This window comes from Pseudorasbora parva, chromosome 3 (genome assembly GCF_024679245.1).
Source record: "Pseudorasbora parva isolate DD20220531a chromosome 3, ASM2467924v1, whole genome shotgun sequence".
Taxonomy (NCBI): Eukaryota; Metazoa; Chordata; class Actinopteri; order Cypriniformes; family Gobionidae; genus Pseudorasbora; species Pseudorasbora parva.
The window spans coordinates 812,432-837,712 of NC_090174.1; the positions used below are offsets into that span (position 1 = coordinate 812,432).

General features: G+C 42.9%; 1 protein-coding gene across 1 annotated transcript; it reads right to left on the bottom strand.

Annotated features, from left to right (window-relative positions):
* Positions 1-15,699: 15,699 nt before the first annotated feature.
* Positions 15,700-24,579, bottom strand: LOC137070406 (zona pellucida sperm-binding protein 3-like). The gene is made up of 10 exons (XM_067437515.1): positions 24,169-24,579; positions 23,546-23,727; positions 23,316-23,413; positions 22,316-22,383; positions 21,180-21,363; positions 19,687-19,792; positions 18,333-18,421; positions 16,680-16,771; positions 16,453-16,539; positions 15,700-15,877 (listed from the first exon to the last, which is right to left on the bottom strand). The coding sequence occupies exons 1-10, from the start codon at positions 24,218-24,220 to the stop codon at positions 15,723-15,725; spliced, it is 1,113 nt and encodes a 370-aa protein (XP_067293616.1). The 5' UTR covers positions 24,221-24,579; the 3' UTR covers positions 15,700-15,722.
* Positions 24,580-25,281: the final 702 nt, after the last annotated feature.

The window sequence follows — 25,281 nt, forward strand, 5'->3', positions numbered from 1 at the left end:
ATAATTTTTAATTGTTGTGATGGTGGTCCTGTGGCCAGTCTGGATTCTGCTGGAGGACGGAGGGTTCTTGGCATTGCGTAGCTCTGGTGTTGTGACGGAGGTCCTGTGGCCGGTCTGGACTCTGCTGGAGGACGGAGGGTTCTTGGCATTGCGTAGCTCTGGTGTTGTGATGGAGGTCCTGTGGCCGGTCTGGACTCTGCTGGAGGACGGAGGGTTCTTGGCATTGCGTAGCTCTGGTGTTGTGATGGAGGTCCTGTGGCCGGTCTGGACTCTGCTGGAGGACGGAGGGTTCTTGGCATTGTGTAGCTCTGGTGTTGTGACGGAGGTCCTGTGGCCGGTCTGGACTCTGCTGGAGGACGGAGGGTTCTTGGCATTGCGTAGCTCTGGTGTTGTGATGGAGGTCCTGTGGCCGGTCTGGACTCTGCTGGAGGACGGAGGGTTCTTGGCATTGCGTAGCTCTGGTGTTGTGATGGAGGTCCTGTGGCCGGTCTGGACTCTGCTGGAGGACGGAGGGTTCTTGGCATTGCGTAGCTCTGGTGTTGTGATGGTGGTCCTGTGGCCGGTCTGGACTCTGCTGGAGGACGGAGGGTTCTTGGCATTGCGTAGCTCTGGTGTTGTGATGGAGGTCCTGTGGCCGGTCTGGACTCTGCTGGAGGACGGAGGGTTCTTGGCATTGTGTAGCTCTGGTGTTGTGACGGAGGTCCTGTGGCCGGTCTGGACTCTGCTGGAGGACGGAGGGTTCTTGGCATTGCGTAGCTCTGGTGTTGTGACGGAGGTCCTGTGGCCGGTCTGGACTCTGCTGGAGGACGGAGGGTTCTTGGCATTGCGTAGCTCTGGTGTTGTGACGGAGGTCCTGTGGCCGGTCTGGACTCTGCTGGAGGACGGAGGGTTCTTGGCATTGCGTAGCTCTGGTGTTGTGAAGGAGGTCCTGTGGCCGGTCTGGACTCTGCTGGAGGACGGAGGGTTCTTGGCATTGCGTAGCTCTGGTGTTGTGATGGAGGTCCTGTGGCCGGTCTGGACTCTGCTGGAGGACGGAGGGTTCTTGGCATTGCGTAGCTCTGGTGTTGTGATGGAGGTCCTGTGGCCAGTCTGGACTCTGCTGGAGGACGGAGGGTTCTTGGCATTGCGTAGCTCTGGTGTTGTGATGGAGGTCCTGTGGCCGGTCTGGACTCTGCTGGAGGACGGAGGGTTCTTGGCATTGCGTAGCTCTGGTGTTGTGATGGAGGTCCTGTGGCCGGTCTGGACTCTGCTGGAGGACGGAGGGTTCTTGGCATTGCGTAGCTCTGGTGTTGTGATGGAGGTCCTGTGGCCGGTCTGGACTCTGCTGGAGGACGGAGGGTTCTTGGCATTGCGTAGTTCTGGTGTTGTGATGGAGGTCCTGTGGCCGGTCTGGACTCTGCTGGAGGACGGAGGGTTCTTGGCATTGCGTAGCTCTGGTGTTGTGATGGAGGTCCTGTGGCCGGTCTGGACTCTGCTGGAGGACGGAGGGTTCTTGGCATTGCGTAGCTCTGGTGTTGTGATGGTGGTCCTGTGGCCGGTCTGGACTCTGCTGGAGGACGGAGGGTTCTTGGCATTGCGTAGCTCTGGTGTTGTGATGGAGGTCCGGTGGCCGGTCTGGACTCAAAAAGTCCTTAAAGTCTTAAAGTCGTTATTTAGATTTTTTTGCGCGCAATAACTATTCTCGTGTCATTGTAAAGTGATTGTGCAGCCGCTGTAGTGAGATGGGCTGTGTGTCGATGTGTTTAGGGCCTTTATGGGTCTTGTGAGTGGGAATGGACTGAAGGCCAATGGAGGCCTATCTGAAGCCTTTCTCAGCTTTACACTAAAATATCTTCATCTGTGTTCTGAAGATGAACGAAGGTCTGACGGGTGTCCAACCACATGAGGGGGAGGAGTTAATGACAGCATTTTCATTTTTGGTTGAACTAACCCTTTAACTTCTGTGGGGACGAGATCTTTGTACCAGTCGCACGAAGACATTTCCAATGATATCAAACATAATACTGTATTGTTAGGATTGACATTGTAACAGAGAGATTTTGGGTGTATTTCAGGTGATCTCAGCATGAGTTTGGGAAGAGGGGGTCAAAAAAGAAAGATGTAGATTAGCTTACACACTCTAAAAAAACGCTGGGTTAAAAAAAAAAAAAAAACAAGTTGGGTTGAAAATGGACAAACCCAGAATTTGGGTTTCATTTCATTCAAACAACCCAATTTCTGGGTTAGTCCATTTTCAACACAACTTTGTTGTTTTTAACCCAGCATTTTTTAGAGTGCACTGAGCTGAGTCTTGCCTCTCTAATGGTGCGTGAGGGACAGTTCAGATGTTTTCTCACGGAGTATATTCCTTACAGTCCTACAAACCATTTTGGCATTAAGTGTTCTTTAAACTGAACCTTTATTTCTAGAGGGTTCTGTATTGTGTGTAATTATTGTTATACTGCCTATTGTGTCTTACCGCACATTCTCTCACTAGAAAAAATGCTCTTCTTATTTAGTATTTTTTTATGTTTCCAGTCCAAAATCAAAAAATTCCTAAATCAAGATGCATTTACTAGATGAGTAAAATGACATTATTTTTGCTTGTTTTCTGGGGTAAAAATATCAAAAAATGAAGAGTTTTGGCTTAAAACAGGCAAAATGATCTGCCAATGGGGTGAGAAAAATAATCTTATTTCTGTTCAGAAACGAGAAACAAGATTTCAATCAGAAATAAGATTATTTTTCTCACTGTATTCTCTGTTTTCCAGAAGAAAAAAATGGCGTTTGGGGGTAAAATGTGTTATTTTGGCGAGGTTGCTGCTAAAATTGTCATTCCTGGGTCTAAATAAAAAACCAGCAGCCATATCCCCCTGTAGCCCAAGACTGGTTTACCACTGAAGCTAAGCAGGGCTGAGCCTGGTCAGTACCTGGATGGGAGACCAACTGGGAAAACCAGGAGCTGCTGGTAGAGGTGTTAGTGAGGCCAGCAGGGGGCGCTCACCCTGTGGTCTGTGTGGGTCCTAACACCCCAGTATAGTGATGGGGACACCATACTGACAAAGAGCACCGTCCTTCGGATGAGACGTTAAACCGAGGTCCTGACTCTCTGTGGTCGTTAAAAATCCCAGGATGTTCTTCAATAAAGAGTAGGGGTGTAACCCCGGCATCCTGGCCAAATTTGCCCACTGGCCTCTGTCCATCATGGCCTCCTAATCTTCCCCCTATCCTGATTGGCTTCATCACTCGGTCTCCTCTCCACCAATCAGCTGGTGTGTGGTGAGCGTTCTGGCGCAATATGGCTGCCGTCGCATCATCAGGTGGTGCTGCACATTGGTGGTGGCTGAGGAGATTCCCCCTTCAATGTAAAGCGCTTTGAGTGCCTAGAAAAGCGCTTTGAGTGCCTAGAAAAGCGCTATATAAATGTAATGAATTAAATTAAATTATTATTAAATTAAATATCCCATAATTGAGATCGCTTCGACCCGCGGACATAAAAAACAACCGGCGGGAAAACCGCAGACTTGGCAACACAGTGCAGTTGAGTTCTGTTGACATTATAACGTTATGCGTCGCTCCGCTGCTCTGATTGGTTGTCGGTCTGTCCAATCGAGGTCTTTCCTGGTTGGGTTGAAACACGCCCCATAATCACAGCCCAATGAGCATCAGCTCATATTCTGACCAGAGCTGAGGATGACCACGGCAGGCTAACATTGGCAGATCATTTTGCCTGTTTTAAGCAAAAACTCGCTTCATTTTGATTTTATTTAGTCTAGAAACATGACAAAATTACTAACATAATGTGTTTTGAATGGACTGAAAGAGTGTTTGACATTGAGTCTTGTGTCCCCAGTGGACGGCCTGCAGTGTTACGGCTGTAACGTCTTCCACGGGCAGAAGTTTGTGGATGTGGGCTGCAGCCGGCCGGAGGTCATCACGTGCACACACTCGCACAAAGGCTTCAAGCATCGCTTCTGCATCAAGACGGAGAGCAGTGAGTCAAAGCCTTTACGTCCTCAGTATTTCTGTGGATGAATCGACACTGACCCACATATGCCAAGATTACAGAGCTTAATCTTCTGCTCTGGACATTCAAACATTCAGCAGGAAATTACCTGGCATCTGTATGACAGATCAACACTGACAAATATAATTGTCCGGAACCATTTTCACTCAGAAATTGTTACATTTGATTTCTGCAATAATTACAACATTGTTTTCATGTTGAAATGTTAAATTTTAAATAGTACTGACCCACACAAAATTTTGACCTCACTCACACAGTCAAGCATTTTTTATTTGAGTAAACTAAACTTAATTTACTGTGTTTATCCAATTGATTGGTTTAATGTATTTCAACTTACAAAATTTTAAAACCTTTGGGAAGAGAACAAAAATAAAAAAAGAACATGTAAAAATAAAAAAGCCCATGCAAAAATAAAAAAGCCCATGCAAAAATAAAATAAAAAGCCCATGCAAAAATCAAAAAGCCCATGCAAAAATAAAAAAGAACATGTAAAAATAAAAAAAGCCCATTGAAAAATTAAAAAAGCCCAAGCAAAAATAAAATAAAAAGCCCATGCAAAAATAAAATAAAAAGCCCATGCAAAAATAAAAATAAAAGCCCATGCAAAAATAAAAAAAAAGCCCATGCAAAAATAAAAAAAAAGCCCATGCAAAAATAAAAATAAAAGCCCATGCAAAAATAAAAAAAAAGCCCATGCAAAAATAAAAAAGCCCATGCAAAAATAAAAAAAGCCCATGCAAAAATAAAAAAGCCCATGCAAAAATAAAAAAGCCCATGCAAAAATAAAAAAAAGCCCATGCAAAAATTAAAAAAAAGCCCATGCAAAAATTAAAAAAAAGCCCATGCAAAAATTAAAAAAGAGCCCATGCAAAAATAAAAAAAAAGCCCATGCAAAAATAAAAAAGCCCATGCAAAAATAAAAAAGCCCATGCAAAAATAAAAAAAAAAGCCCATGCAAAAATAAAAAAGCCCATGCAAAAATTAAAAAAAGCCCATGCAAAAATTAAAAAAAAGCCCATGCAAAAATTAAAAAAGAGCCCATGCAAAAATAAAAAAAAAGCCCATGCAAAAATAAAAAAGCCCATGCAAAAATAAAAAAGCCCATGCAAAAATTAAAAAAAAGCCCATGCAAAAATAAAAAAGCCCATGCAAAAATTTAAAAAAAAGCCCATGCAAAAATAAAAAAGCCCATGCAAAAATAAAAAAGCCCATGCAAAAATTAAAAAAAAGCCTATGCAAAAATTTAAAAAAAGCCCATGCAAAAATCAAAAAGCCCATGCAAAAATCAAAAAGCCCATGCAAAAATTTAAAAAGTTGTTAGTTGAAATATTTTTTGTTACTAATTGTTTCAGAACAGTAACATCCTATAATGTTTCCCCAAAAGGAATGTTCACTTAAAGTTCACATAATCAAGAAAAAATGTTGCATCACTTATTACATTGTAAATCCCAAATCAACCTTGAATGGCTCTTTTACTCTTTCAAATAAATAATATAATCCCACGATTGTTTAATATAGAATTGTTGGTTTTAATGCAATTACATCAGAAGAATCTACATTTAAATGACGCAAGCCATCTCGTTTTACTTGTTCATGGGAAAAGTAATTAAATGACGGGTAATATGATGATGTGTGTGCCCCGTGTGCTGTCTGAATCGTGTGTGTCCTTAATGGAAACGTCAGTGAGATGTTCGTAGAACTTCTATTGGTCAGCTGGGACTGTTTGCTGACTGTATATTGGCTAAACGCTCACTATTCTACCAGTAGAAATATTCAGGTGTTCCTCCACAATGTGAGTCGATTCGCAGAAAATCCACGAATTCGCCTGTGTTCAGAAATGCCTCACGGTCTGTTAACATTAGGTTGGTCAATCATGAAGGCTGACGTCCGTGTCAATCTCCTGCCGTCTGAAGCAAAAGGCTGACGCGGCGCTGCTTTCCACCGGCTCAGGAGAACATTTGCTGATGACAGCCGTCACGCTGAAGAAAAACAGGACGGCTCTTTTGGTCTGATCAGTGTTTCTGAAATCCCAGCGCGAAGCGTTTATTCCATCAAGTGTTGTGTAACTCTTTTACAGTCCTGCTCACTGTACACACACTGCAAAAAATGCTTTTCTCACTTAGTATTCTTGTCTTGTTTCTAGTCAAAATATTAAAAAAATTCTTACATTAAGAAACATTTACTAGACAAGTAAAAATTATCAAAATAGCAAAATAATCTTGTTTTCTGTTTGAATTAAGATTATTTTTCTCACCCCATTGGCAGATTATTTATCTTATTTTAAGCAAAAACTCTCTTCATTTTGAGTTATTTTTCCCAAAACAAGACAATTACTTTTGCTTGTCTAGTAAATACTTATTGTTTCAAGAATTTTTAGATGTTTGGACTAGAAACAAGAAAAAAATACTGAGTAAGAAGAACATGTTGTGCAGTGTATAATATGACCAATAACATTGTGTCACAGCAATTCCAAAAAATAACCAACCACAAGTGTGAACTCATGAATATTCATAACAAAACTGCACAACATTCATGAGAAAGATCTGACAACGAGGGCTGTAAGTGACACATCTATATAGGCAGAAATAATGAGTGCAGCGGGTGGTGGTGATTAGAGCAACAATCAGAGACCACAACCCCAACACAAACACAGAGAGAACGAGACGATGGATAAAATATGCCATCATGGTTTAAGCCAGTCAGTGACGCTCCATCTGACACCCTAGCAGACGACTAACTTAAACTCATTTAAATACTTGTAGAAAAGTTACAAAGCTGCTGTCACTTTAAGGCCGAATGCACGGATCCAATACACTGATACACATCTGATATTCTCACACTGTTCACCTTCACTGAAGACAGAATCAACTTTGTTTATGTGAATCCTCCACTAAATGAGCATTTGGACATCCGTCTTCTTCCATTTTGCTCTAAACTATAAATCAGTGTTTAATAAATGCTGTGAAATCATTGAACTTCACGAGACTCTACAAGAGTGATTCCTGAAAGGCTTTCTGCAAAAACCCAAACACCTTTTAAAGAAGAAAAAAATCATCACTGACTTTCAGAGCTGCGACAGAAACGACTTTCCACTTCGAGGACCTTGATAGAAATGTAGTGGAGTAAAGAGGACGATATTTGTCTTTCAGATGGAGTGAAGTTAAAGTCAGAAGTTTACAGAAAAAATAATACTCAAGTAAAGTACAGATACTCAAACAGTGAACTTCAGTACAGGACTCGAGGAGATGAGCTGAGGGACTGTCCAGCTCTGCATCTGACCAACCGGTGCAGTTCACCAGTGACTCCAGTGACATCAGCGACTCCAGTGACATCAGTGACATCAGCGACATCAGTGACATCAGTGACATCAGTGACCCTAGTGACATCAGTGACTCCAGTGACATCAGTGACCCTAGTGACATCAGTGACTCCAGTGACATCAGTGACCCTAGTGACATCAGTGACTCCAGTGACATCAGTGACTCCAGTGACATCAGTGACCCTAGTGACATCAGTGACTCCAGTGACATCAGTGACCCTAGTGACATCAGTGACTCCAGTGACATCAGTGACCCTAGTGACATCAGTGACTCCAGTGACATCAGTGACTCCAGTGACATCAGTGACTCCAGTGACATCAGTGACCCTAGTGACATCAGTGACTCCAGTGACATCAGTGACCCTAGTGACATCAGTGACTCCAGTGACATCAGTGACCCTAGTGACATCAGTGACTCCAGTGACATCAGTGACTCCAGTGACATCAGTGACTCCAGTGACATCAGTGACTCCAGTGACATCAGTGACATCAGTGACATCAGCGACTCCAGTGACATCAGTGACATCAGTGACTCCAGTGACATCAGCGACTCCAGTGACATCAGTGACTCCAGTGACATCAGTGACTCCAGTGACACCAGTGACTCCAGTGACATCAGTGACCCTAGTGACATCAGTGACTCCAGTGACATCAGTGACTCCAGTGACATCAGTGACATCAGTGACATCAGCGACTCCAGTGACATCAGTGACATCAGTGACTCCAGTGACATCAGTGACATCAGTGACTCCAGTGACATCAGCGACTCCAGTGACTCCAGTGACACCAGTGACTCCAGTGACATCAGTGACCCTAGTGACATCAGTGACTCCAGTGACATCAGTGACTCCAGTGACATCAGTGACATCAGTGACTCCAGTGACATCAGCGACTCCAGTGACATCAGTGACATCAGTGACTCCAGTGACATCAGCGACTCCAGTGACATCAGCGACTCCAGTGACATCAGTGACATCAGTGACTCCAGTGACACCAGTGACTCCAGTGACATCAGTGACTCCAGTGACATCAGTGACTCCAGTGACATCAGTGACTCCAGTGACACCAGTGACTCCAGTGACATCAGTGACATCAGTGACTCCAGTGACATCAGCGACTCCAGTGACATCAGTGACTCCAGTGACACCAGTGACACCAGTGACTCCAGTGACATCAGTGACTCCAGTGACATCAGTGACTCCAGTGACACCAGTGACTCCAGTGACATCAGTGACTCCAGTGACACCAGTGACTCCAGTGACATCAGTGACTCCAGTGACTCCAGTGACATCAGTGACTCCAGTGACACCAGTGACTCCAGCGACATCAGTGACTCCAGCGACATCAGTGACTCCAGCGACACCAGTGACTCCAGCGACATCAGTGACTCCAGTGACATCAGTGACTCCAGTGACATCAGTGACTCCAGTGACACCAGTGACTCCAGTGACATCAGTGACATCAGTGACTCCAGCGACATCAGTGACTCCAGTGACACCAGTGACTCCAGCGACATCAGTGACATCAGTGACTCCAGCGACATCAGTGACTCCAGTGACATCAGTGACTCCAGCGACATCAGTGACTCCAGTGACACCAGTGACTCCAGTGACATCAGTGACTCCAGCGACATCAGTGACATCAGTGACTCCTGTAACATCAGTGACTCCAGTGACATCAGTGACTCCAGTGACTCCAGTGACATCAGTGACTCCAGTGACATCAGCGACTCCAGTGACACCAGTGACTCCAGTGACATCAGTGACTCCAGTGACTCCAGTGACTCCAGTGACACCAGTGACTCCAGTGACATCAGTGACTCCAGTGACTCCAGTGACTCCAGTGACTCCAGTGACATCAGTGACTCCAGTGACACCAGTGACTCCAGCGACATCAGTGACTCCAGCGACATCAGTGACTCCAGCGACACCAGTGACTCCAGCGACATCAGTGACTCCAGTGACTCCAGTGACATCAGTGACATCAGTGACTCCAGTGACACCAGTGACTCCAGTGACATCAGTGACATCAGTGACTCCAGCGACATCAGTGACTCCAGTGACACCAGTGACTCCAGCGACATCAGTGACATCAGTGACTCCAGCGACATCAGTGACTCCAGTGACATCAGTGACTCCAGCGACATCAGTGACTCCAGTGACACCAGTGACTCCAGTGACATCAGTGACTCCAGCGACATCAGTGACATCAGTGACTCCTGTAACATCAGTGACTCCGGTGACATCAGTGACTCCAGTAACATCAGTGACTCCAGTGACATCAGTGACTCCAGTGACTCCAGCGACATCAGTGACTCCAGTGACATCAGTGACTCCAGTGACACCAGTGACTCCAGTGACATCAGTGACTCCAGTGACATCAGTGACTCCAGTGACATAAGTGACTCCAGCGACATCAGTGACTCCAGTGACACCAGTGACTCCAGCGACATCAGTGACATCAGTGACTCCAGCGACATCAGTGACTCCAGTGACACCAGTGACTCCAGCGACATCAGTGACTCCAGTGACACCAGTGACTCCAGTAACATCAGTGACTCCAGTGACATCAGTGACTCCAGTGACTCCAGCGACATCAGTGACTCCAGTGACATCAGTGACTCCAGTGACTCCAGTGACCCCAGTGACTCCAGCGACATCAGTGACTCCAGTGACATCAGTGACTCCAGTGACTCCAGTGACTCCAGTAACATCAGTGACTCCAGTGACATCTGTGACTCCAGTGACACCAGTGACTCCAGCGACATCAGTGACTCCAGTGACTCCAGTGACATCAGTGACTCCAGTGACATCAGTGACTCCAGTGACACCAGTGACATCAGTGACTCCAGTGACACCAGTGACATCAGTGACTCCAGTAACATCAGTGACTCCAGTGACTCCAGTGACATCAGTGACTCCAGTAACATCAGTGACTCCAGTGACATCAGTGACTCCAGCGACATCAGTGACTCCAGTGACATCAGTGACTCCAGTGACATCAGTGACTCCAGTGACATCAGTGACTCCAGTGACACCAGTGACATCAGTGACTCCAGTAACATCAGTGACTCCAGTGACTCCAGTGACATCAGTGACTCCAGTAACATCAGTGACTCCAGTGACATCAGTGACTCCAGCGACATCAGTGACTCCAGTGACTCCAGTGACATCAGTGACTCCAGTAACATCAGTGACTCCAGTAACATCAGTGACTCCAGTAACATCAGTGACTCCAGTAACATCAGTGACTCCAGTGACATCAGTGACTCCAGTGACATCAGTGACTCCAGTGACATCAGTGACTCCAGTGGCATTTAAACGATGCCCAATTGGTACTAAGGGGTGTAAAGAGAGCCAAGAAAACATCCCCCACACCATTACACCACCACCACCAGCCTGCCCAGTGGTAACAAGCCATGATGGATCCATGTTCTCATTCTGTTTACGCCAAATTCTGACTCTACCATCTGAATGTCTCAACAGAAATCGAGACTCATCAGACCAGGCAACATTTCTCCAGTCTTCAACTGGCCAATTTTGGTGAGCTCGTGCAGATTGCAGCTCTTTTTCCTATTTGTAGTGGAGATGAGTGGTACCCGGTGGGGTCTTCTGCTGATGTAGCCCATCCGCCTCAAGGTTGTGTGTGTTGTGGCTTCACAAATGCTTTGCTGTATACCTCGGTTGTAACGAGTGGTTATTTCAGTCAAAGTTGCTCTTCTATCAGCTTGAATCAGTCGGCCCATTCTCCTCTGACCTCGAGCATCAACAAGGCATTTTCTCCCACAGGACTGCTGCATACTGGATGCTCTTCCCTTTTCACACCATTCTTTGTAAACCCTAGAAATGGTTGTGTGTGTAAATCCCAGTAACTGAGCAGATTGTGAAATACTCAGACCGGCCCGTCTGGCACCAACAACCATGCCATGCTCAAAACAGCTTAAATCACCTTTCTTTCCCATTCTGACATTCAGTTTGGAGTTCAGGAGATTGTCTTGACCAGGACCACACCCCTAAATGCACTGAAGAACTGCCATGTGATTGGTTGATTAGATAATTGATTAATGAGAAATTGAACAGGGGCCTGTACCATGAAGCTGGTTTAGCTGGCTAGCCAGATTTGTTTACGCTTAGTATGTGCCAATCCTGGGTTTTAGGTGCCATTAAAGTGGTTTGGCTTTTAGCAGTGTTCATCGCCATAGTAACTTACGCTCCACAGCTAGCCTGCTCCAGGGCAGGTTATGTTCTGGATAAGAGATCTCAACCTGAAATTGGGCCAATCAGCTGTGAGAAAAGTGCCACACCTCTGATTCAATAAAGCCACTCCCCCTGTTTCTGCTCCAAATTAAAGGTCACCACATAGCAAATGGTTATTAAAGACTAAAGCATCCAGCTTTTAACAATACTTATTTATAAAAAAATTTTTTTTGAATGATTTAGATATAATTTATGTAAGAATTATACCCTTAATCAATTATACATTTATCATTTTAGTTAATCAATCATTAATATGCACTTTGTTAAAATTAATATAATTAGCCCCCATAAAGTCATATAAATAAGCTTTAAATCAATAAATAAAACTATTAAAAAAAGAATCTTACTGAGCTTAAATGTTAAATTTTCTCTATATCAACTAAACTAACGTCATAACTTTTACTTGCATTGACGTATAATATTTTTCTTTAAGTTGTCCTCTTTCATAGACAGCTTTTTTTAAATTCTTAATATTTTTCAATCAGGTAATATTCTGCAAAAGAGAAAAAATGAATATCACTGCTTGTCTCGCGAGAAGTGATTCTCAGTTCCACAGCGTGTGATTGGCTGTTCACTGCTGATGTCACAGCCTGAGTTGACAGAGAAAGCTGAAGATCAGCATCATAGGACCAACAAAGCCTGAATACAATGGTTTGGTTTTGTCAACTCAAAACTAATCCTGTAACCCTGAGTTTGTTAAACTGCCATCATGGTACAGGCCCCAGGTGTTCCTAAAAATCCTTTAGATGAGTGTATATCCCCAGCTCATACAAAACAGGCTAACTTTCCCATTACGTTATTTGGGGTTAGGGTTAAATAAAGCGATATCTCTGAACACATTTAAGGGAACATTCCATTTTATCATTCTTCAAAGTTACTTTAAAATGTTCTAAAACATTAACAAAAATCGTTAGATGAACGTCACACTTAGATATTCTCTTATAGTTACTGGAGAAACGTTTCTTCATGACTTTGAGAGAACCTTGCCAGACCGATAGCTCAAGTCTTAAGATTCCCAGCGGGAGAAGTTTGCTGTATGTACGATGACCTCAGTGACCGCATGACGGGCAAAGGGTGACACACGACACGAGTCCCTGAGCCTCGTTATTAATGAGTTTAATTATCAGCCTTGAGGCACGCAGATCAGAAGTGAGGGGCTGTGACTGACAGCTCTCTCTCTCTCTCTCTCTCTCATTAGCGGCTCTTGGTATGGTCCTGACCAGCGGCTGTGCCACTTCTCGCCACTGTCAGCAGCAGGAGCTTCCCGGTGTGACGATCCACTGCTGCGACTCTGACCTGTGCAACAGCGCCCCCCGCCGGCCGCCACACACACTGCAGCTGCTGCTCGCCACCCTAATCTGGATCTGCTTATGAGTCCTCTGCACCTGAACTCTACCACAGACTCTTTCATACACATCCCTAATGATTCGCGAGAAGCATCATGTAAACCGATGTTTAGTGTATTGTGTGTAGCGCTGTATTTTACAGTCATGTTCTGCATGTACATCTACAGTAATTGCAATAACTGGGGACTAAACTGACCCCCCAACTACTTTCAATGGAGTGAATATCACTGGTTTACCATTAAATCAAAATGGACAACTTTTTTTTAGCCATATTTTAAATGATTTATCGTGCACATCAGAATAACTTCATCTGTTCTTTGATGATGAGGGCGGGGCCACCTGTCACTCACATGAGATCCACCAATAGCAAACCACAGCCATCCAATCAATTCTCCACTGACACAATCAAGCCCCGCCCACATTTGTTCTTGTTTGCAAAGCAAATCATTTGAGATACAGCACAATAGAGCAGAAAAGACCAGCGCATTTTAAACTATTTACATTAATAATTATTTTGATGTGCTTGTTGTCAATTGTTACACGTTGCACTAATGATTAACTCAACTTGGGGAAATTATTAAAAAGCTGTAAATGTAAGACACTTTCAAACCTTTTGTATGAGTGCGCACAACAAAGTTTGTAGAAAAACTTTAAGTTGGCTTGAAAAAGTATAGCCAGAAAGTTTGACTTATACTTAATATAGTAAGTATAATAAATTATGCATACTTATCATCAACTAACTAAACCCTATCTTAAAACCTGCATGTTATTAATATAAATCTACAGTTATGTCTAATTACACAGTTACCTTCAAATAAAGTGTAACCAACTCAAAGTTCATATTATGTTATGAGACAATGACGACTGGTTCACACACACACACACACACACACACACACACACACGGATTAGATCCAGCATTCCCACATGTATGATGGATGGATGGTCACGAGACAGGTTTATTAACATATTGGGATAATTATTTTCTTGACCCTTGCTCAGAACCTCTGGCCAAAAGCAGCTAAACATGAACGTGTCTTTTCACTGTTGTACGATCAGGGTCAGGGTGAACACTGCGAAACATTGAGCACTGCAAAAAAAAAAAATCTTCTCTTAAATTATTGTCTTGTTTTTGGAAAAAACTCAAAATGAGAGTTTTTGCTTAAAGCTACACTGTGTAACTTTTTTAGTTTATTCTTAGCTTAAATCACTTAGTTCTTTCAAAAATATATGTGCTCATTAGTGTATATTTACTTCTTTCAAGGAATAATGCATTATCGTAAGTTTATAATATACCATTGAAAATACATACCTGTTGAGGGTTCGATAGGCGGTCGCCATGTTGCTCCTCCATCTTGAAAGTACAGTAGCCAAAGAGGGACATACCCGTAAACTCAAGCTTCGCTTTTCGCGTTTTTACACTCGATGGCACCGTGTCGAATGTGAAGAGGAGGATTGCTTGAGGCTGCTATATGATGATGGAGGATCACTCTTAAGCCCCTTTCACACTGCACGTCGGACCCGCAATATTCCCGGAGCATTGCCGGGTCGCCTTCTGTGTGAAAGCACCACGTCCCGGGATTGATTATCGAATTCGACCCGGGTCGGGACCTAATAACATTGCGGGATATGTATCAGAGTCGCCAAGGAAGCGGAAAAGAGAATTAAGACGGCAACGCAACAGGACAAAAGTAAATACTGGAGTGGCCTTTCCAAGATGGAAAGAGCTAATGAGGAGCAACGATTTTAAAAAGAACGCCGACGTTGCCTGCTTTCTTCTCGACAGGTAATATTAATTCAGCCTATTTGTGTATATTGGAAGTTTTATTGTTGCTTGGCTAATTATATCATGGTGTGCTGAGCATAACACTAGAACGACGGCTAGGATAGTTTTCCTCGCGTCAATGATGAAAAAGTATTGTTTACCTTATAACATAAATCCGTGTTCTATGACCGATAACATGAGATTAATATTTTAATTGCATTATAATTTGTTTGCCTTACGCTAGTGATGTCGTACAATATACAGAATAACGATAGCACTGATAAAAGTTACTTTACTAAGATTAGCTCGCATTCGTCTGGGAACCTGATAGCTGATGTTAGCAATGAACTGGTTAAAAATAACACAAACGTAAAACTATTATTTATTTTACATAGATTAATTTGATCATAGATCATTTGGCAAATTAAATAACTGCAAATTATAATAGTTTTCAAAAGTAACCTCATCGCTTGAAGCAACACTCACCGAAGAGGTCGAACCGGAAGCCATGACTAAATCGGCCACCGTAGGAGTTGAAACGAAATCGAAATTGAGAGGAACAGAAACTATTATTCACTGGATAGTCATATACCTACACCGCTAGATGGGGGAAAATATCACACAGTGGAGCTTTAAAATAAAGCAAAATAATCTGCCAATGGAGTGAAATAACTAATTTTCTTTTCTGTTTGAATTAAGATTATTTTTCTCACCCCATTGGCAGATTATTTATCTTATTTTAAGCAAAAACTCTCTTCATTTTGAGTTATTTTTCCCCCAAAACAAGACAATTACTTTTGCTCATCTAGTAAATACTTCTTGTTTTAAGAATTTGAATATATTTGGACTAGAAACAAGACAAAAGTACTAAGTAAGAAGAGCCTTTTTTGCCATGAGAACCACAGGTTTAGAGCTCCGTCCCCCAAGCCTTCCCCTTCCACATGAACCTGCGTGATAAACGGCGGCTCAAGCGCCCCCTGGTGGACCAACAGAAGAGCCAACACAGCCAGAGTCACAGTGTTTATTGAGCTCAGTATTTGGTCAGCAGGTCTCTGCTCGGCCTGTAGCCCAGACGTCCTCCTCTCCAGAAACACAGGTAATAACTGACGGCCAGAACAACCATGAGGACCATCAGAACCAGAGCCACCGCAAACACCAGCAGCCCCACGGGGGTCTCGCTCGGACCTGCACAACAACATCACCACCATGATATAACTTATACAGTGATGGCCGATTTCAAAACAAATCTTCAAACAGTTATGAGTCAGTGAATCGATTCATGATTCGGATCCCCAAAGTCACGTGATTTCAGCAGTTTGACTCGCTATCTGAATCATGAATCGATTCACTGACTCATAACGGTTCGAAGCTTTGTTTTGAAATCGGCCATCACAAATGATCATCGATTCATTCATAAATGATTGTCGAGCCGCTGTAGTGAGATGGGCTTTGTAACGACGTCTTTAGTGCCTTTATGGGTCTTGAGAGAGGAAATGACATTGGTGTCAATGAAGGCCTTTCTGAGCCATCGGATTTCAACACTAATATCTTCATCTGTGTGTGAAGATGAGCGGAGGTCTGACGGCTGGCCAACCACAGGAGGGATTAATGACAGAGTTTACATTTCTGGGTAAACAACCAACCCTTTAAAAGCTTGTGAATCATGAAGTGTGTGTGTGTGTGTGTGTGTGTGTGTGTGTGTGTGTGTGTGTGTGTGTGTGTGTGTGTATATATATATGCCCAGCTCTAACATCACTGACCAGCGTTGGACCCCGAGTCCGCCGATGCGTCGCTCTGATCGTTCTCCACCATCACAAACGGCCCGAGGACTTTATGCACAGACACACCTGTGGAGACGGTCATAATGTTATAGCTGACGCTCATTCAGAAGACATGCCGATAGATCACACTAGTGTTAATTTTGTCACTTTTTAATTGGTAACACTTTATATGAACATATTTAGCCTGGTCTGATTAGATGACGCACCGTCCATGGCCTGGATATCTGCGGTCCTGAGGCAGGAAGAGTCACAGCAGGTGCAGGCGTAACTTTGGGACGGGTCATCCAGCAGAACCCATCTGCAACACACACCTCTACATGAGCTCCAGAAAACACCATACAGGGATAGCTCAGCCAAAAATGAGCCTGATGTTGATCTGCTGACCCCCAGGGCATCATAGGTGTGTGTGTTTCTTCAGGAGAACACACATGAAGATGTTTAACTCAGCCGTTGCTCGTATAATGCATGTCAATGGGGTGTGTTTCTATGAGAGTAAAAACACACAGACATACGAATCCATATTAAACCCTGAGGCTCGTGGAGACACACTGATGTCTGAAGACACGAAACGATCGCTTTCTGCCAGAAACACAACAGTATGTGTGTTATTTTATACCTCATATCAGACGAATCTCATCTAGTGTTCCCAACGCCATTACTTCCGCCGAAGAAGGACAAAATACCGACGTGATCATAGATATATTTACACAGATGCCTATATATTATGTAGTTACCTCATTCGACCGATCCGTGCAGGCACTTATGAGGAATCTATGTAAATATATCTATGATCACGTCGGTATTTTGTCCTTCTTTGGCAGAAGTAATGGCGTTGGGAACACTAGATGAGATTCGTCTGATATGAGGTATAAAATAACACACATACTGTTGTGTTTCTGGCAGAAAGCGATCGTTTCGTGTCTTCAGACATCAGTGTGTCTCCACGAGCCTCAGGGTTTAATATGGATTCGTATGTCTGTGTGTTTTTTACTCTCATAGAAACACACCCCATTGACATGCATTATACGAGCAACGGCTGAGTTAAACATCTTCATGTGTGTTCTCCTGAAGAAACAAACACACCTATGATGCCCTGGGGGTCAGCAGATCAACATCAGGCTCATTTTTGGGCTAAACTATCCCTTTAAGTTAAATTTTCCCTTAAGATCACCCTTAGGTTTCCCTTAAACTGAAGGGTGTTGCAGAAAAGTGTCACTTAAGGGTTTCTTAAACTGAAATGTCAAACCCTTTTTTTTTATTGCCCATAAGTGTTTATTTTTCACTTAAAGGCCAGCTCCGGTGAGAAATGCCCCTCGGGGTGATGAACAGATGGTCAGCGAGTAGATCGTTCTCTGGGATGCGTTTTCATGAAATCGAATGTAAAGAGTTTTATCTCTAAACACAGATTAGCTTATAGCGCTTGTCTATGGGGCACAGGGTAAGTCAAATTAAACCGCTAGTTAATACCACTAACAGCTCAACATAGCCTCACACTAACACGGCAGCATAATGAGGGTCCCTACATGCTAACCGCAGCATTGAGAACTTTATAAGAGGACAAACAGTTTAATAAGAAGATACTTTATAAACACAGAACATTACACGATCACAGACGGCAGCCATCTTGGAGAACAGTCTCGATGAGTCGAGCGACGAACGCTGAGACCCAGAGAACGATCTACTCGCTGACCATCTGTTAATCACCCCGAGGGGCATTTCTCACCGGAGTTGGCCTTTAAGCAAAAACTCACTTCATTTCGATTTTATTTTCAACAAAGCATGAAATAATATCATATGTCGTTTTACTTATCTAGCAAATGCATCTTGATTTAAGAATATTAAGGTGTTTTGGAACGGACCTGTGATGCTCCGGCACATATTGACAAGCCTTCCGGTCCACGGTCCGGCTCTGGCCCGCACACGCCTCCAGAACACAGTGAAGAAAGACCTGCCACACAAACACACACCTGGGGTCTGTACCACGATGACATGATGGGGTCAGCAGATAAACATCACAGGCTCATTTGAGTGAACTATCCCTTTAACCAAAAGTTTAAAGGTATGTTTGCCTGTGATGTGACTTGTTTAACTTTAGTTAGTGTGTAATGTCGCTGCTTGAGCATAAACAGTCTCTGCAAAGTTACAGCGCTGAACGTTCACTGCAAACGGAGATATTGTCTTTTAAAGTTACGGCAGTTTATTGCCTACAAAAATGGCCGGTTTGGACTACAACGAGCTTCTTCCTGGGTTGGTGACATCATAAACCCTCGCTAGTCTCCGCAGATGTGACTTCTGCCCGTAATGGGAAGGGGCGTGGCCTTAACCTGTGCTTCAGCCAATAAGAATACAGGAAACTACATTTGGCCATCTGACCAATCTATGACCATTGTGTTTATCAGAGGGAGGGGCTTCAGGAAGCAGACGAGCCGTTCAGAGCACAGACAGTGGTGTGGAATAAAGGGAGAATAGAAGAAAAAACTTTTTTTTTAACGCTGTATTTAAGACATGTTATACTGCACCCCATAAAGACGATCAAGCCTAGAAAAAAACACGGAACCACTGCTTTAACAAACTCAGGGTTAGTTTCAGGCTGACAAAACCAAACCAGTCTATTCAGGCTTTGTTGGTCGCATGATGCTGATCACACTGCAAAAAATGCTTCTTACTCAGTATTTTTGTCTTGTTTCTAGTCAAAATATCAAATTCTTACATTAAGAAACATTTACTAGACAAGCAAAAGTAATTGTCTTGTTTTGGGAAAAATAACTCAAAATGAAGAGAGTTTGTTCTTAAAATAAGATAAATAATCTGCCAATGGGGTGAGAAAAATAATCTTGTTTTCTGTTTGAATTAAGATTATTTTTCTCACCCCATTGGCAGATTATTTATCTTATTTTAAGAACAAACTCTCTTCATTTTGAGTTATTTTTCCCAAAACAAGACAATTACTTTTGCTCGTCTAGTAAATGTTTCCTGTTTTGAGAATTCTTAGATATTTAGACTGGAAACAAGACAAAAATACTAAGTAAGAAAAGCATGTTTTGCAGTGTTCACTTAAAATGTAAGACAGTCAAAGACAATCGTAGATATATTTGTCTCTCTTCCATTTTAATTTAAATAACATAAAAAAAATCCAGCTCTCAACCGATAGATGGCAGCTGTAGCCTGTTCTACTGGCCACCGCAGGTATTGTGAAAAACATTTAGGCCTCACCTTCTCTCCGACAGCAAAGCGGAGGGCTTCGAGATAGAGCCGGATTTCATCAGGACGCCGGCGCGGCAGAAAGCTGGCATTCCCGGCTTTACTCCCCATCAGACACCTGGGAGAGAATAATAATCATTATAATGATTTATATCTGTGCACATCATTGGTTTAATGAAGTATAAGGCAATGCAAGTTTATTTGTATAGCACATTTCATACCCAATAACAATTCAAAGTGCTTTACATAGAAATTAATTAAAATAGTGATAACATGCATGAGAAATAAGAACACCATGTGTAAGAATTAAACATAACAAGGACAATTAAAACAGCTGTAAAGAGAAGTAAAAATGGTCACAGTGCAAAAAAAATGCTTTTCTTACTTAGTATTTTTGTCTTAGGAATACTCAGCATACTACAGTTTGGGACATACTACCGTATAAGACGACCCTGAATATAAGACATTCTACTATTCTACTGATAATTTATTGGATTTTTTCTACACCATTCATTACAGGGCTCAACATTAAGCATGTTCATTGTCCTTCAGTAAATCGATCATTCACTTGTCTGAGTAAAAAATGTGCTTGTCTGGAAAAAAACCTATATTTTTTAATTTTTTTGTGTTGTACATATAAATTATTCTGAAGCAATATTCTCAACAGTGTTCAATCAGCTTTGGCATATTGAAAGCTGCATGTGATATTTTTACCTTTTTAAAGGGCATTTGTACCCCATATCTTATATTCTTAAATTTGATCTATACACTAAATTAAAGTAAGACACTATAGGGCTGTTACCAATCTAATTAAATAATTTACACTAAAAAATTACAACTGCATTAAATAATGTTATGAGATTTTTTTTTGTGAAAAATAAGACATTTTTAGAAAGTATGTTTAAACATGAAACTAAACCACCAGTAGGTGGCAGCAAGTGAGTTCTCAATGAGTGAGTCATCGAGTCACTCATTTAAACGATTCATTCAAACGGCTGATTCATTCAAGATTGAGGCAGTTGTTTACGAACAGGTTATTGAATCTTTGATTCAACTGATTCATTCAAACACTGAATCATTCAGTAACGCACACGGTTGCTGTGAGACGAGTTATGGTTCTGCTGTTTGGAACGATTTTCACTGCTGAAATAGAACAAAAACACTCAATACTGCATCTGTGACTTAATGTTCATTAGTTATCATATCAAAACCTCGTCTTATATTCGGGTATATACAGTAATTCTATTTTCGAATACTACCAAATCCCCACACACACAATCAAGCCCGCCTACATTTGTTCTTGTTTGCGAAGCGATTCACTCGATATACGGCACAATAGAGATGAAAACACCAGTGTGACTCCACTTTCATTATGATTTATCGGTGCACATTATTGTGTTAATAATCTCGAGTCAGAATAACGTCATCTCTTCTCTGATGACGAGGGCGGGGCCACCTGTCACTCACATGAGATCAGCCAATAGCAAACCACAGCCAGTTCTTACCCAGCATTGGTGATGATGGGATACACCTGTGCAGCGTGGCTAATGTTGGCTTCGGTGGCGAACTCACACCTGTCCAGGTATATCCGCAGCGGCGCTCTGTGGCTCCGGGGCTCCACTGCGGCTCTGATGGGAATACTGGAGCCCAATCTGAACCTCAGAGACGGAGCGGGGCCGCTGAAATCAGCTGCAGATTCAACATGCATACGAGAGATCAGGACCCGTATTTATCAAGCTTCTTAACGTGCTATTTTAGTCTTAAAGGGTTAGTTCACCCAAAAATGAAATGTCATTAACTCCTCTCCCTAATGTCTTCCCACACCTGTAAGACCTCCGCTCATCTTCACACACAGTTTAAGATTCGGATCGCCAATGTCTCGTGATTTCTGCAGTTTGACACGCGATCCGAATCATGAATCAATTCGCTGATTCATAATCGTTCGAATCTTTATTTGAGGATTGAACACGAACCCGGAAGAGAAGCCAATGCTGAATAAAGTCGTAGTTTTTGTTATTTTTGGACCCAAATGTATTTTGGATGCTTCAAGAGACTCTAATTAACCCACTGATGTCTCATATGGACTACTGTGATGATGTTTTTATTCCCTTTCTGGACATAGACAGTATAGTGTGCATACACTTGCATACGCTCTGGGACTAAATATAAAATATCTTAAACTGTGTGTGAAGATGAACGGAGGTCTGACGGGTGTGGAGCGACATTAGGGAGAGGAGTTAATGACAGACATTTCATTTAAATGATGACTTTCGACTTTTTATTCTCATTTCAATTGTCATTATTTAGTCTTTAATCTCAATTATGAATGTCAATTTAGACTTTTAATATGATAACTTAGTCTGTCAATTGTGATTTACCAAAGAATGGCAAAGGGAGAAAACGTTTCCAGATTAAAAGGATATCCAATAAAGCATAACATTACCCAGATAGCATTGTGACATCGAGTCAATGTTGAAATTCCATCAGAATCATCATTTTGGTTAAGGTTAAAAATTTCAATGGTAAATAATATTGGACAAACATTGAATCAATGCTGATGTTTGGTCAGCTTATTTCTCCGCTGAATTTAGCCCATGAGTTAACCCAGAATGAGATCTGGAGATAGAAGTGTTTGACTTACGGTTCATGATCTCCATGCTGAAGGTCTCCTGTCCTCCGGTCTCATCCGGATCCGCCTTGACTACGGACCTGTGCCAAACAAGCCAAAGGGTGCGTTTAAATGCACAGTCTCAAGCCGATTATGCCTAATAAGCCAACAATGATAATGGTCACGTAATCGCGGTAACCCGTTTTCTTTCATCGGAGTAACGTCATAAACAGCAGAAGCATAAACCGGTCGACACAGGTTGTTTTTTGCCTCTTACCCTGATTTTGCGCAACATGTAAACGCATTAACCAGCTTTCTGTCGGCTTATTGAAGTGCGCATGTGTGACAGGTGACAAAAACACAAACTTAGAGCAGATTTAAATGCATCCAGTGAGTGTTTAGCATGAAATGAGGACATCACAAACGCAGACTCTTTTAAAGGGTTAGTCATTAACTCCTCTCCCTAATGTCGTTCCACACCCGTAAGACCTCCGTTCATCTTCACACACAGTTTAAGATATTTTATATTTAGTCCTAGAGCTTATAAAATATCTTAAACTGTGTGTGAAGATGAACGGAGGTCTTACGGGTGTGGAGCGACATTAGGGAGAGGAGTTAATGACAGACATTTCACTTTTGGGTGAAGTAACCCTTTAAGACCCAGAAAACTGTAAAGATGTGTTCTCATCTCATGCAGCAGAAGAGGTTCAGTCAAAATGCTGCATAACTGGTATGAGCCGTAAATCTTGATTAATAAACCGGGTTATTTCCTTGACATAAAAAAATAAAATGTCCGTATCTGACTCGGAGTATCCCAAATGTTACGTCAGTTGCGATGTTAATAAAGTCATGTAAACACGGTTTACTTGAGTTGTCGTTTGCATGTAAACGGGAAAAACTGGTTGGCAGTAAATCAGCTTACTGGTGTGCATGTAAATGCACTCAAACTCTCTCACACACACACACAAACACACACACACACACACACACACACACACACACACACACACACACACACACACACACCACCTACAGGTCATAGATGCACTGGACTGGCTGGGAGATGAAGGACAGCTCAGGCCGTGGATCGTAGATCAGGGTGTTGGAGAACGTGACCCGGCCCGCCGTCACCTATCAGCACAGAGGAACAAACCAGCTCAGATATTGACCCGCGTTTGCTTTGAATCAGCTCAGATATTGATCCGCATTTGCTCTGAATCAGCTCAGATATTGATCAGCATTTGCTCTGAATCTGCCCAGTACCTGCTTGATGAAGCCGCAGTCTCTCAGGGAAACTCGGAAGAACAGCATCTCCTCGGACGCCAGATAGCTCGGTGGACAGCTTCCCAGCAGAGCTCTGGACGGCTCGACCGCCGCGGAGAAGTCCAGCTCAGGCCGCCAGCGCACTGAGACCCATTCATCATCACCGCAGTCCACCGACAGATCTGGAGACACAGAGAGACAGACACACACGCAGTCAAACCGCGGCCAAACACAGGCACGCACGCACACACCCTTACGAAAGGAAAATATATTTACCAGTATATTACTTGAAATATATTGAAAAATGATGGTATTATACAATATATTATATATTCCTGTAATATATTGCAAAATATACAAATAATTGCCGCTTTCACATATTGCAATATATTGGAGAATATAAATAATAAATCCCATACATGTGAATATATTGCCTAATCTGTATTACATGATATTTTCCAATATACTGCAATATTTTTGTTTCGTAAGGGCACACACGGAGCGGTCGGTCAAACACACGCGCGGTCAAACAGAGTGACACGAGTCCCAGTGAGTCTGTGTGCATTCATGGTGAAGTCCCCACCAGGCTATACACACACACAGCCCCGCGCGCGAGAACAAACCTTTCTGTGCCATAGCAGTGGCCACAAACATCAAGAACAGTCCGGAAAACATCTTCAGCTAACAAGAACACACACACACACACACACCTCGGCCTTTAGTGGAGCTCAAGATAATCGCAGTCAGCTGAGCGCCGACTAATCGAACGATCATTCACAGCTGTGAGACACTGACCGAACACACACACACACACACACACACACACACACACACACGGGAACAGGTTGTATAAAAAGTTGGCCAGAGATGATTCACGAAACTTTGCTGTGCCACAGAAGGGCTTTTGGTCATATGGTTTTTGTCCTAAACTTCCATGGCCACTAGCGGAATTCAAGGGGAAGTGCTAGCAAATTCGTGTGGCTAATTAATCTAATTGTCTATTAATAACTGAGTAGAACAAGGCAATTATCAACCATGGATTCCAAAAGAAACTCGAAGTGCTTATGATGATGATGATGCTGTCCAAGCGATACCGCTTGATTTCTGCTCATCGTCAAAACTTCTGAAAGATTGTCCTCAGTCCATCCCAAGCCCCTGCTGACCACTCCCTGAGATACCTCTCGAGCTCTTAAACAACCAGGATTCTTAGCTTTAAGACATTTGGTAACTTGCTTTTATACTTAAAGGAACTGTAAGAAATAAGAAATGTATTTCAATGAATCATAAAATTGCCCTGATATGTCTCTATAAGCAAGGAGCTTAACCCTTAAATTCTAGCCTGACCCACATCAAGATGTTTGGTCTGGAAACTCTCCATTGACGGCTCAATCCGAGGGGCGGGATACAAACGGTTGTCTGTCAAACTCCCTCTGCACGTGATAGGATAGCGCTACACCAACCAGAGCAACGAAGCTGAAGCAGAGCTCGCTGACAGATTAAACATTCGCCGTATCCGGTCGGCTAAACTCTGAACACATCTTCCCTTCTTCAGAATGACTTCAGTGCCGCTCTTTGTTCTTTTCTCAGAGAAAAGCTCAACTCAAGTCTTCCAGAGTCGCGGTCAAAGCTGATTCGACAGACCGCCGTTCGACAGCTTCTGTGTTTACTAGAAGCACGCAAGCGCAACTCGGCCGTCGTCATTATGGCCCCGCCCACCGACTGTATACACGATGTGA

Coding starts and splice junctions, on each gene's coding strand:
- LOC137070406 (XM_067437515.1), bottom strand. CDS start 24,220: ATGTTTTCCGGACTGTTCTTGATGTTTGTGGCCACTGCTATGGCACAG. Junction 19,793..21,179: donor CCCATCATCACCAATGCTGG/GTAAGAACTGGC, acceptor ATTCTCTCCCAG/GTGTCTGATGGGGAGTAAAG. Junction 15,878..16,452: donor GGACTCGGGGTCCAACGCTG/GTCAGTGATGTT, acceptor GTTGTTGTGCAG/GTCCGAGCGAGACCCCCGTG.